The sequence below is a fragment of the Periplaneta americana genome, chromosome 1, assembly GCF_040183065.1.
Source record: "Periplaneta americana isolate PAMFEO1 chromosome 1, P.americana_PAMFEO1_priV1, whole genome shotgun sequence".
NCBI classification, from domain to species: domain Eukaryota; kingdom Metazoa; phylum Arthropoda; class Insecta; order Blattodea; family Blattidae; genus Periplaneta; species Periplaneta americana.
The window spans coordinates 35,697,995-35,711,455 of NC_091117.1; the positions used below are offsets into that span (position 1 = coordinate 35,697,995).

The 13,461-nt window shown below is 35.7% G+C and overlaps 1 protein-coding gene across 4 annotated transcripts in view; it reads right to left on the reverse strand.

Annotated features, from left to right (window-relative positions):
- LOC138694604 (neural-cadherin) overlaps window positions 1–13,461 on the reverse strand; it is a 1,134,847-nt gene that overhangs the window by 15,269 nt on the left and 1,106,117 nt on the right. For 2 of the 4 annotated variants that reach the window (XM_069818535.1, XM_069818527.1), the window contains exon 24: window positions 6,732–6,970. In XM_069818535.1, the coding sequence (XP_069674636.1) occupies window positions 6,732–6,970 (239 nt within the window). Of the gene's footprint in view, window positions 1–6,731; window positions 6,971–10,829; window positions 11,072–13,461 lie in introns of all 4 variants that reach the window. The other 2 variants (XM_069818517.1, XM_069818508.1) reach the window with 1 other exon arrangement.

A 13,461-nucleotide genomic window follows, 5' to 3' on the forward strand; every position in this document is an offset into this window, starting at 1 on the left:
TGTAATATGAAACCTTATGTGGATATGAAGGAGAGTGTGATGAGTGAAACTATGAATATGCTTCTAAAAGCTCTTCATAGACTGCTTGCAGTTGGAATGAAGTTACTCTCAGACGTGAAGCTAAATGTCCATCTGTCATTCTGTTTATAGAATTACTTTTTCGAAGTATCAACGTAGAAAACACTTGCTCACATATAGGCTTATATTAAGATGCGAACATGGCGATTATCTTCTGAATATGAGATATCAAATTTAGAAAACTTGATTTCGATAAGGACTTCAGAAGTCAAATTTTGAGACGTTAAGAATTAATTCAATCACTGATTACCTTCATAACTCTTTACTGTGTTAATATGAGGAAGCTACCTGGATGACTAGTTTCGAAGTGACATTCATTTTCCAAAACCTACATAGTGTAATATACACTAGTGTCCAAAAGTTAAGCATAATTAGTAAAACAGAGAAATGAAAGGGAAAATTGTGAGCATTCGCTATACAATTTTATCACAGTGTGTGCCGCATCGTACTTGTGCATAGGGAGGGGGTACTCCAACCTCCGCCTCCCCTCCGAATAAACACGTGTTTAGAAGGCAAGCAAACAGAACAAGTGCGACTCATTCGTTTTTGTTCTCTCATTGTGAACAGAGGGTAGTTTCTCATCACAGTGTATAAAGGACAGCACCAACATGCCACAGAGACGCCAACTGGACCGTTTTGAAAGGTAGAATAATCGGACGTCTGGAAGCAGGTCAGACACAGACCGAAGTCTCTCACATATAGATCTAAACATCTTCGCAGCTGGTACTGTGAATGCCCAGAGATACAGAGACGAGGTATTGGAACGACATGTGTGACTTTTCTGAGGTGCAGTTGGTCCACACTTCATCATTATGGACGACAATGCGCGTCCGCATAGAGCTAACCTGGTGGAAGAATATCTTGAGGGGGAAGATATCCAGCACATGGACTGGCCAGCGATGTACCTGGATCTGAACCCTATAGAGCATGCCTGGTATGCATTAGGAAGACGAGTTGCAACCCACCAGCCTCCACCGAGGACACTTCCAGCCCTCCGTAATGCTCTTCGTCTGGAATGGGACAGCTGCCTGCAGAGCTCTTGAACCACCTGATAGAGGGCATGCCATGGCGCTGCAACGCCTGTGTAGCCATGAGGGGTAACCACACCCCATATTAACCGCTCAGCACCATCATTATTGTGGAAGTGATAGTCAGATTTGTACCGTAATTGTGTAAAATGTGTCCCTAGGCCAAAATAAACAAAATTTGCTGATATGTGTTACTCTGTTACACACCAGATCCTGTGTGATTCATTTGTACAAGTCTGGTGCCATTCTGGTAGGTTGGGAACAAAATATTGAATTATGCTTAACTTTTGGACACTAGTGTAGTAGTACAATAACTAGGCTTTGAAAAATGAAGAATATTTCTTCGAAACTAGCCAGCCAGAAAATTTCCTCATAATAACACAGTAAACAGTCATACCGGTGATTATATGTGTTAAAAGTGTATATAGAACAATGAAGAATTAATTCAAGTTAAAAGTTTTACTGTTTTGCAGTCTGTATTAAACAAAATACTGAAAATAGCCAAGTTTCTGGCCACTGTTCTCTAAGCTACGAAATAGAAAGTAAAACAAACAAGAACGATTTTTTCCCTCGTTTACCTTCATAAAAAATATTTTCGGATTTCTCCGAGGGAATTCTGTTGCAGACCGCATCTGGCCCATGGATCATATTTTGCCCATCACTAGTATATACCATAATTAGGAGCAAACATTGGAAGAAGTTTCTTTTTGCCGGTACCGGTATGTACTATGCAAGTTGTTCATGCAGTGTAAAAAAAATAAAAGTGTAATACAGATACTTATTTTGTAAATATTACATTGAAAGAATTTGTAATTTCGACAAGTTTTATTTTGATTTCGTCAAGATTTAGGCCTACTGTTCTTAAAGGAATCTATTCTTCACTCTTTTATCATTTATAAGCAAAATTTGAATGAAAGTTTTAAGTTTTGACTCTTACCTACTTATTTATGTTCTAATGGTATATGTAATCTATTTTAGTGTACTGTAATAATTGTTTCAAAATAAAATTTTATTAAAAAACTAGAATGAGAAACAAAGTTTATCATTTCGATATAAATATGCAATACTGACTCTACGTAGAAACCTTACCTCATTGCTATAACTCCTTTGAGAGCACAGCCATGACACGGAAATATGCATTAAACTGGTATTTTCTTTAGTTAAAACTTACCTTTCTGAAGAAATAAAGATTTATAATATTCTGGGAGAATATGAGTTGGATTAAATTGCTGATAGCCAAAAATAAACAATGAAGGCTTAGACTTAAAAAAATATATATAAATTCTAAAACAAAAAAACATAAAAATCCCTGTGAAGTATGGAATGAAACGACAATATGGCCAATCCATTTAAATAAAAATTAATCTTATATCTATTTGAATGACGACATTATATAGCATTTTCCAAAAGCTGTACCGTATCAATCAAGTTTACTACAATATTATCATATTCGTTATTATGGTACTCATCCTTAGAACTATTATGTTACACTCATGTCAGTTTCTTCATTGAAATATTATTAAAAACTGGAATCAAAAGCAACTACGGTTGTGATCTAACAGTTAGTTATGAGCTTCGTCAATGTCAGTGAGGTTATGACAGGGCTATAATAGAGTGCCCATAGCAATTCATTGCATTTAGCCGATGTTCTGTATTTTATTCTCATCTCAAAAAGTTCACCCACTTTTAAAGCGAGTTTTACTCTTGTTAATTATTTCTGGGAATTTAAAGAAACACTGGAAAGCTCAAGATTTCTTGCAGAGCAACACACCTTCACTTACATTGTCAGAATTGGTGCTAAATTATTTTTACTTGTTCGTTAAGACGATCATTTTGAGTGGCACAATATTTGATGGTAATGGGGGAGGGGAGGGAAATATAGTCACGAAATGATTGAATGGACTGGCAGCAGATGATTATGACGAACAAAAGGCATACAAAAATTCATATCACAATATCACAAGAGCCTAAATTTTTTTGGTGGTTTCAACTAGCTGAATATAGAACAGATCTAACAGGTCATTTAAACGATTTGAATTATCTCTTCAAGATAAAAGATGGTAATTACGGTATGACAAAATTAGAGCATTTAAATAATTATAATTTTATATAATACAACATTATACTTCAGCGTTTCTCAAACTATGGTCTGCGGACCACCTGTGGTCCTCGAGTTCTGCCCTTATGGTCCTTCAAAAAAGACAGAAGAAAAAATAAAATTCAAACGAATTGCGTATCACACTATAGCTGAAAATCTCAGAGATTGGAAATGACACATGGCAATCGCCTTTCACTTTTTCTCCCAGTACTAATATTTTATGAAATTTCTTACCCTACCTGTCTACTCACTTCTCACTCTACTCTCAGCAACAAAAGAGGGATTTAAAGCACTATGAACGTGGCATTTCTCGCCATCTCGCTGAGCCTGTAATCCAGCCAGGGACCACCCGAATTCATAACAGAGGACCAAAGTACCGAAACTTATCATGTATTGATGACTTTCTTAATAGTTTTGCCGACATCCCGTCTGCACACTGAAATGGGCATGTACTGTACGTCGTACACCAATAATAGGACGTGCCAAATTGCATCTTTACTTGCTGAAAATCGGGCATGTTTCAGCATTAATTTTTTTTTTCTCCAGATAACGATATAAGACATTTTAGACTCCGCTATTTTAAAATTCGACAGGTTTACTTTTTACACTTGTGTGTTTCGTCTCTAAGTACCATTTCAATTTCGCAGGTTTCATACACTCATTTGAAAGCACTTCGTAACAAACAATGTACCGTAAAGTGGGGTGACTTTGAACGCCGAGGTGACTTTGAACAGTAATTTAGCGCCCTTCTAAATTAAATGCTGTACCCTATTTCGAAAAAACTGAACTAATTTATTGACAACTTAAACAGTTTTTTCGCAATTGGGTACAGCATTTAATTTAGAAAGGAGCTAAATTACTGTTCAAAGTCACCTCAGCGTTCAAAGTCACCCCACTTTACGGTACCGAGGTTTCGGTTCACTCTTATTGCTACAACTCTTGTCATATTTACGAAAATATTTTTTCTTTGAATAGCTACCACTAGGAGTAGATATTTCTTTAATGGCACTATAATTAATATATTTCTTCACACACAGCTTCTGAACTATTAGCACTGCCTAAATGAAGCGTGTCTTCATGTTCCTTTCTTTTCAAAGATCCGGATCGAAGCCAGTTTTCCATTATTTATAATGGGAACTATTTAACAGAGACATGGACAACTACTGCTTGTACCACATAAGAAGGATTTCAAACAACTAACTGCTAACAGGCAAGCGATGAATCAACAATGCACAGAATTTGTTATAAGTTACTTGTGATTGGCTACAAAAATATAATTACAAAAATATTATAATTAATTAATTCTATTGTAAAATATATGTATTAAAATATAAAAAAGATACAATTTCTTTCGAAGGGAACAAGAGCAAGGTGGTCCATGGAACTGTTCTGACCAAGCCCCTACAGTCCCGGCTGCGCGGAACGAGGAAACCGGGGCAAATTGAACGCTGCGCTTGCCGCCATGATGTAGGAGAGCAGACGCATAATAGCACGTAAATCACACAATTTAACGCTGTGATGATCTAAAATTGACAGATTATGGCCATTTTCGACGTTTAACGTAAAATTAGGACGAAATAAATATATTCAAAGTTTCATTGATATGGGTCAGAGCATTATAGAAAAGAAAATACGTACACAGCAATTGATAGAAAACATGCTCATACATCCATAAATAGGCCTAAACAATACATATTATAGAATGTGTAATTTTACGTTAATCAGTATATTGTTAGGTTTCAGAGAATCGAAAATTATATTAACATACATTACTCTTAGATCACAAGACGTAAATATATGCACCTTGATTATAGAAGTTCTTATTATAATCAAATTCTTAAGTGAAATAAATATGTGATAATCAGTATAGACCTTTTGTTAAGTTTTAGAGAATCGTAAATTATATTAGGCCTACCGGTACTTTTAGACCACAGGACATAAGTAACCACGCAAAATATAATGCGCAAAGGTAGCAAAATTACAGTGCATTTATAATTCATTCTTCAATTAATAAAGGGAATGCTATCAATTATAAAAAGTAGCCTACCGGTACCTAATACATTGCAATTAATAGGTAACATGAAGACCTAAAAACTAAACATAATCACATTATGTAAAAAAAAAAATACTTTTTATGAGTGGATTTCTTTACATAATATATTGTTATTTTAAATAAATAAATATATATATATATATCATTGCTTGGGGAATGATAGTACGTAATTTTATATAATAAGATGACATTCCTTGCTGTTTTAATAATATATATCCGGCAAAATATAAACGGGTTATTTGTATGTGAACTATATGCATTTATACCCCCCCCCCCCCCAGTGAAAAATAATGCACTAGGAATATCTGCAAAAACAAAACAACAACAAAAATTGCTGTGCAAATGACAGCATAGACCATTCACAAATATAAAGTAATTTTAATGGCCTACGTAGTTATGTCTCAACGTACAAAAAACAACCTCTATTAAGTTACAAAATCTGCTACAATGTAATATTAAATGTTTAAATATTTATACACTTAATTAGTAGATTATGTTTATTTGCTGTTAAACGCCAAAAGATGGTTGAACAGAAAATAATAACTTTTCTCTCCGTCCCCCCTCCTAGAATCCCATTAGTGATATTTAGTTCCCACAGGAAATTATGTATTCATTTCCTTACATCTGAAACATAGCATGTTCTCCAACAAGATCAAACCCACGGCTGGCTAATTTATTAGTCTAGTTAGGCCTATACATATTGATCATGAACCCTGAATCATAAGTCCACAAAGTAGGCTTAACTATTATAGCCATTTATTTATTTATTTATCCACCTATAGATTTTGAATCGATTTTTATTATCTTGCAGATAAATTAATTTACATAATAAAAACAAAAAGTTATTTTTCCACTAATTGTGTTTAATAACTGATGTGTAACTCTAAATAATTCACTCAGTGGGATTTCTCTACAGTTTGATATACCTGTACTAACAATTAAGTATTCTTTATTGTCGTAAACTACTGATTGATTTTTAATGATATTGATAGTGTAACAACAGAGATAATATATCGTACCGCTTGCAAATGGCTTGGAAAATTAAACAGGGATGGTACAGCTTCATCTTTAAAAATTCTATTGCCATTACTTTTCCAAAAATCTGTGTCTTTAAAATGAGCCGAACACAATTTTATGTTAGGTGAAGGCACACATTTATCTCTTTTAATAGCAACAAGCCACTTTGCAAGTAGCTCGGGTTTCGTGTTTACCGCCGTTTCTACCTATTTAATGGCGGCGTAAACATGCGCAGACTGATTTCAATTTTGGACAGCACACCAGCGCTCCGTGTGAGTCTAGTATACTATTATAACGTCTTTGGTTCTGACTTAAAAAAGTGGTCCCCACTTCAAAAAAGTTTGAGAAACGCTGTTATACTTAATAATGATATGGATTGACCCATTGTCATAACAGAACTTAAAACCTAATAAATCTCCTTAAAATAATAAAACTTAAATAAAAGTAATTAACTTACTGAGCAATATAATCAGACAGATTATGATGGCAATGATGAAATCTGTTGAAGGTTTAATGATTCCCGATTCGAGTAGCTCCAATTCACAGTGAAGTCCTGTGAAGCCTGAAGGGCAAAGGCAGGCATAGCGGCGTTCATCTGCGTAATCCCGGCACTGCCCACCGTTCTGGCAGGGGTGCCACTCACATTCATCCTCATTCACGCAATCTGCACCTTGAGCGAAGGACCCCAGTGGACATCTAGTGACCCACACAGACACATTAACATCAATGGGATGGGAGAGCAACAACAGGGGAGCATTGCAGCACCAGGGGGGGGAAGGATTATACTGTACACCAACACGACAGAGGAAACACAAGAAGCAGGACACATACAGCGTGCAGGTGGGACACACGAACACAGAGACGTAAGGTTATCCTTTGCATCACTTCAAACATAGATAAGAAAAGAAGTCACATTTTATGATATTACACACTTACATGAGCTGTCATTAGTAAATATTTTATTCGCATATTTTTAATTTTCTAAGACCACAATTATTACATGTAATTATAATAATAATAAATTTAGCTTCCCTTATGAAAAGGTTGCCAGATTTGACAAAGCGTATTACATATGTGGATATAGAGGGAAAAATTGGATTGGTGTCGGTTAGAGTTCCCGAGTAGCTCAGTGGTAGAGCGTTGGTACGTTAAACCAAAGGTCCCGGGTTCGATACCTGGCTCCGGAACAATTTTTCCCTCGAAATTATTCAAATCAACTTTACAGGGAGTTATACCTGAAATCTTGGTTTGCATAATACACGTCACTGTTCGTTAACAGAAAAACCACAATTTAAGTCACACGGAGTTAGTGTGCACTCGAAGTTGGTTGCTTGACTGTTGTCAGCCCACTTTGAGGTCTGTGGATATAGAGGGAAAAATTGGATCGGTGTCGGTTAGAGTTCCCGAGTAGCTCAGTGGTAGAGCGTTGGTACGTTAAACCAAAGGTCCCGGGTTCGATACCCGGCTCCGGAACAATTTTTCCCTCGAAATTATTCGTATTACATATAATTTGGAAACACACCTAAAAGGTAAAATGATTTACATTTGAAACGGTTAGGGAATCGAATATACAAAACGTCAGAAAAATTTACACCTAAGTAGCGTTTGTGGTCATTTACAGTTAAGAAAGGGGGAAAAAAATCATCAGATAGGTTAGAATAATTTGAATGCCATATACCGCGAGAAAAATAATAGTACAGATTTGTTGGCATTTATATCTAAACCAATCAACAGCCATCGGTTAAGATAACTTTAAATTTCCATTATCACTCCCATACAAATGATTTCTCAATATCTGAACCGATCCTTTGAGGGCACTAATGGCTATTTCCTTCACAATGCTGTGTGTTAGCCCCAGGTTTTTACATTTGTTGACAAAGAAGGAGGGTATGGTACCTCGTGCTCCCACCATCAGATCTATTACGTCAATGTGGGACAGGCTATATTTATCTTTATAGAACGGGATTGTTGGTTCATAGATCCGTTTCTTTTCACTGTCCATGCAGTTGATCTGCATGTATCTCAAATCTGATGGTGGGATCGAGAATGTATGCCGAGTTGTTCTTAATGGCAATGATATCAATTCGCTGAACACTTCCTTGTGTGGCTAGTCCCTGCACCTCTTGATGGACTATAAACCCTACTTCCTTCAGTACCTCGGCCAGCATAGAACGGACAGCATGGTGACGCATGTTGCAAAGGGGCTCACTATAGGGGCAGAAGCCAAAGATATGGGGAAGAGTTTCAATCTCGCTGAGACAGCGCCTACAGCAGGTACCATCCCAACTTCTACCCAGTACAGCTCGGACCGGAGCGACATACCCTACCATTTTAAGAGTGTCTATCCATTCCGAGAGGGTTAGACCTTTGTGATTTGTTATCCAGCTGTTTGATGGGGGGAACTCTTTGTTACAATTTTAGTGCATTGACTTTTGGAATATACTTCCTATAAAACAATACAGTAGAAAACACTGGTCGCTCACTGATGGTAGTGCAGAAGGATGACTTATTATCTCTGGAGTCCCGTGAAAATAGTTTTATTTGTAAGGAATATTCGTTTTAAAATGTTACGATTTTGATATTATTGCCAATTTGGCGATGTTATTTTAAAATGTTATTGTACATACAAATTTTATAAGACTGATTTTAGATTTTAGATATTAAACACCATGGCAACTTCAGAAGATAATTTACAATGTTTGGTTTACAACTTTAATCAAATGGCAGTAAGTTTCAATATGGAAATTTCAACTGACAAATCTAAAGTGATGGCTTTTTTTTTTTAGGAAAGGAATCAGTCCGTAGCAAAATTTGCATCAATAATAAGATCATCGAACAAGTAAAAAATTTTAGTTATCTAGGTTGCCAAATTTCATGAAGAAGAAAAGAATTTGAATGAGAAAATTATTAAATTCAACAGAGCAATGGGGATAATTAATCCGATATTCAAACCAACTTTAGTACAAAAACACACGTGCACCAGAATTTATAAAACATTGGCCAGACCTATACTCTGTTTTGGTAGTGAAGCTTGGACGATTCGTAATATTGATTCACAAAGATTAGCGGCGGCAGAAATGAGATTTATGCGTCGTACAGCGGGATACACAAGAATGGATCACATTAAAAATTTTGACATTATGAAAGAACTGCAGATTGAACCGATTACGGAATACCTACAGAAATGCAGACAAAACTGGAGATCACATGTCATCAGAATGCCTCGTTCTAGAATTCCACGACAAATTTTAAATTACCATCCTGTGGGTAAGAGATCTTTGGGCAGATCGTTCAAGCGTTGGCAAGAGACCTTAACGGGCCACTAGGCCCAATACATGCAAGGATAATGATGATGATGATGATGATGATGATGATGATGATGATGATGATGATGATGAACAATAATTATGAAACATTTTCGGCATCAATTTTCAGTTATACAGATTTTAAATACACGGCTGTATTCATTTATTGACAAACTGACGGAACGAAACATGACATCGAAGAAATGGAAAGACTGAAATTATGAAAATATTACTGGTACTTAAAATGTCCTATGTCATTGTTAAGATTTCGACAATTAAACAAGTATTGCTGGAATTCGTTTAAAACTTGAATTATATTTTTTTCCCTTTATTTTGCGATTCAAAAGTGTGTTTCTTTTAGGGTTATGAGAAAAAAATGGCTAAATGAGAACAATTCACGTTACTCCATCGCACCTCTCTACTTATACCCAGTGTGCAGTTTGAGAGTTTATGACGTATCGATACCCTTCTCTACAGAACAAGTAACGTACCACTAATGTATTTAATAGTAGTGGTTTCTGGGCTGGTTGTAGTTGTACCATACATTTTCATACCATCAGCAGAGAGAGACTTTTAGTAGCAAAACACTTTATCATGAACATTTCCAATTTAAACCAGGAAGCTATAGATAATTTTGCTCATAGCAAAGAATGTAGAATGGACTTCCTTTTCAAGTAGGAGTAAGTGTTTTCAATGAAGGTGTTTAATATATATTTATTTGGAATTGTAATTGTTTTTATGGCCTTAATAACAGCTCATCCTGCACATAATTGAGTCTTATTTATAATTTAATTATAAAAAAGAAACCCCCTTCCATATATTTGCTATTTTTCTGTATGTTGGGGGTAAATCTAAGTTGCATGGTTTTCAGATTGTAAATTGATAGACAAAAGTTAACTGAAACCGTAATTATACTACGAACTGTAACTGGTAATTAGCGTTTGAATATTCAGGACAGTAGCAGAGTTCAACAGTAATTTCAATTACTATAGTAGGAGGCATTGACAACTAACCGACTGATTCAATGATTTATCAATTTCTAACTTTTTTTGTTTAGCTTAAGCTACTGTCTTTTATGTCTAGGTGAAATAATCTTTTAACATATAATATTTTTGAATGAAGTGTAAATTTTAAGATGAAAAGATGCAAAGGTTCTTACAGCTCTGTGAAATCTACTTACCACAGACTTCTGACACACAACATGCACATGCCTGAGTGTTAAAAAGGGGAACGAGGTTCGGTTAACTTACTAAGGATGATGAGAAGGCAAACCAAGATGGCTGCAAGTGCACCCATACTGAGTTTGAGTGTCTGGCCTTCTTGTACCAGCTCACAGTTCTCCCCCCAGAATCCCTCAGGGCATACACAACGATAACGTAGTCGAGGATCCTGGTTGATGCACGTGCCCCCATTCAGACAGGGGCCTTCCAGACACTCATTCTTGTCTATACAGCCTTTTCCATCGGGAGCAACGATCCGACCCTCTCCACAGCTGCATGCGGCCATGAGTAATGTTATGTTTCCAAGCTACACAATATTTTATTCTGGCCCACCAATGTGCAATCAGGAGTGTGTTGATGTCGGTAAAGCAATGCAGATATATATGCTCTATGCTTTACACGCGAATTTCTGTATCAAATTTCCTTTAATTGTTTACATAATTTTATACAGAGTATCCCATTTATTTTGATCACGCACAATAAATTTGTAGGCTTTTGTAGGTGTCATATGAAAAATTATTTCAAAGTTGTGTAACTAAATGGCGGAAATATCGTATTTACCTGCGCAATAGAAGCATTTTTTTTTTCGATTTTTATAACAAAAAACTAGGGTTCGTCCTTTATGCGAGGGGGGGGGGGAAGTGCGCCAGTTCGAATGCTGAAATAATCGATAGAATACATAATGATATATGGGCCACGACTAATTTATATATCGATTGAGTCGCATTTAAGATGATCGATACTTAGCAGATGATAGGTATAAACAGATGATAGGTAACTTGTAACAATGAATACAGCGACAATAAGACAAGACACTTTATTGTTATTATTAACACTACCCTTACCTCATTCACTGTCAGGTTCTATATCACTGCTATCATTTGTCACAGATTCACATTCCTCTATGTGTCTATTACGCGGGAAATTTTTTTTTTTTTAATTTTAACGCAAAAAATTGGGGTGCGTCCATTATGCCAGTAAATACGGCAATTACTGTAAAGTTGTCTGTCTTGCTTAGTCATTAAAATGATATGAGTAATGACATTATGTGTCCGCTTCCTTGGTCTTGAGGTAGCGTGCTGAACTCCTGATCAAGGTGGCCCGGGTTCGATTCCCGGTCATGAAGTCAGGGGGATTTAATTCGGACCTCTTCACGAGGACTGGTTGTCTGTCCATTGTCCAAGTGTGTGTGGTGTCTCGCAGTGGCCCCCGGGTACTCTGAGACAGTAAATAGGGATATCCTGCAGTGTATGCGTGTGTTTAGTAGAGTTCTGGTTCTAGGTACAATAAGCCTCAGGCTACGGTGCCGAAATTAGAAACAAAAAAAAAAAGAATGACATCATTTTCTTATTTATTTATTATTCAATTCATTTAAGCTCTTCAATACCTGTTCAACAATGTATCACAATATACTACAAACGAACCCCACTTTTTCATTCCCGCAATTAACTTTTTCCCATCACTTACAACATTTTTTCTTGGTCCTTTCAATTTTCCTATTATTATATTTTTTGCCCGTTTTTACGCCGTTGTATTTCCAATTCACGTTGTTTCAGCCAAACAGAGAAAAAAGGATAGCATCCATGCGAAAAATTGAACATAAAATTGCGGCTATCAAAGTAAATTTTGCTATAAATACAGTCAAATTATGCAGATTAAAGTATAAAAAGTTCTATGATCACGTGTTTTTCTCATGAAGGATAATGTGGCCACTGATAAGGAACAAACTATAGAGGACATTCTCGACACCTATGTTCAGGATAACAGTGCTGTGCTAATGGTGATGATATTGATGAAGGTGATGAATCTGATGATAATGGTGATGGTAGTGATGATGATGACAGTGTTGGGGTTATCTGCTACAGAAGATGATTAAATTTTTTATAAACTGAAATAAGGAAGCAAATAGAAAACGTGAGACATATGAGATGTACACAGTAAAAAAATATGATTTGTTTTGTAAAAGGAATTAGTGACGTGTTTCATTTTGAAATGTATGTAGGGCTTATATTCCGAGATTTTAAAGTGGTTAAAATAATGTGTATGATAATTTACCTTTTCTAAATTAAATATTTAATAACTGAAATATTTAATAAAGTCCTGTATGTTATAAAAGTTCCAAACATTAGTTACAAGTCATTTAATGTATTGAACATCGTATTCTTAATGTTCTTGGTATGTGTAAATCATTTCCCATAATTCAGGGCTACACTTTCCCTCAATTTACTCCATTTTTTTTCTGAGTCCCTCGAAAAGTGTAATAGAGGGAAGGGGTTACACTGTATTCTAATAAACCAAACTTTGAAAAGTGCAACAGAAACAGGAATTCATAATTGTTGAAGAAGAGCTATATTTGACACCTTGACAGTACAATTACTCTGCGTAGTAGAGGAGAAAAGGTGATCTGACTGAAGTTTAAGTAAATGTAAACATTACAGGTGCCCTGGGACGCAGAAAAAGAATACTGTAATAACATGACGGCATAACTTAATTGACAGTTTATGGCAGAGTTACACAGTAATATAAATTATAGTTTAGTTATTTCATAGTACTGGAATTTATGTTTTTTTTTTTTTCAAGAAACAAAAAATGTTGTTTCCTGTCAAAATCTAACATACCAATATGTTATATTTCTACAGATTTTCATCACTGAACTGACATT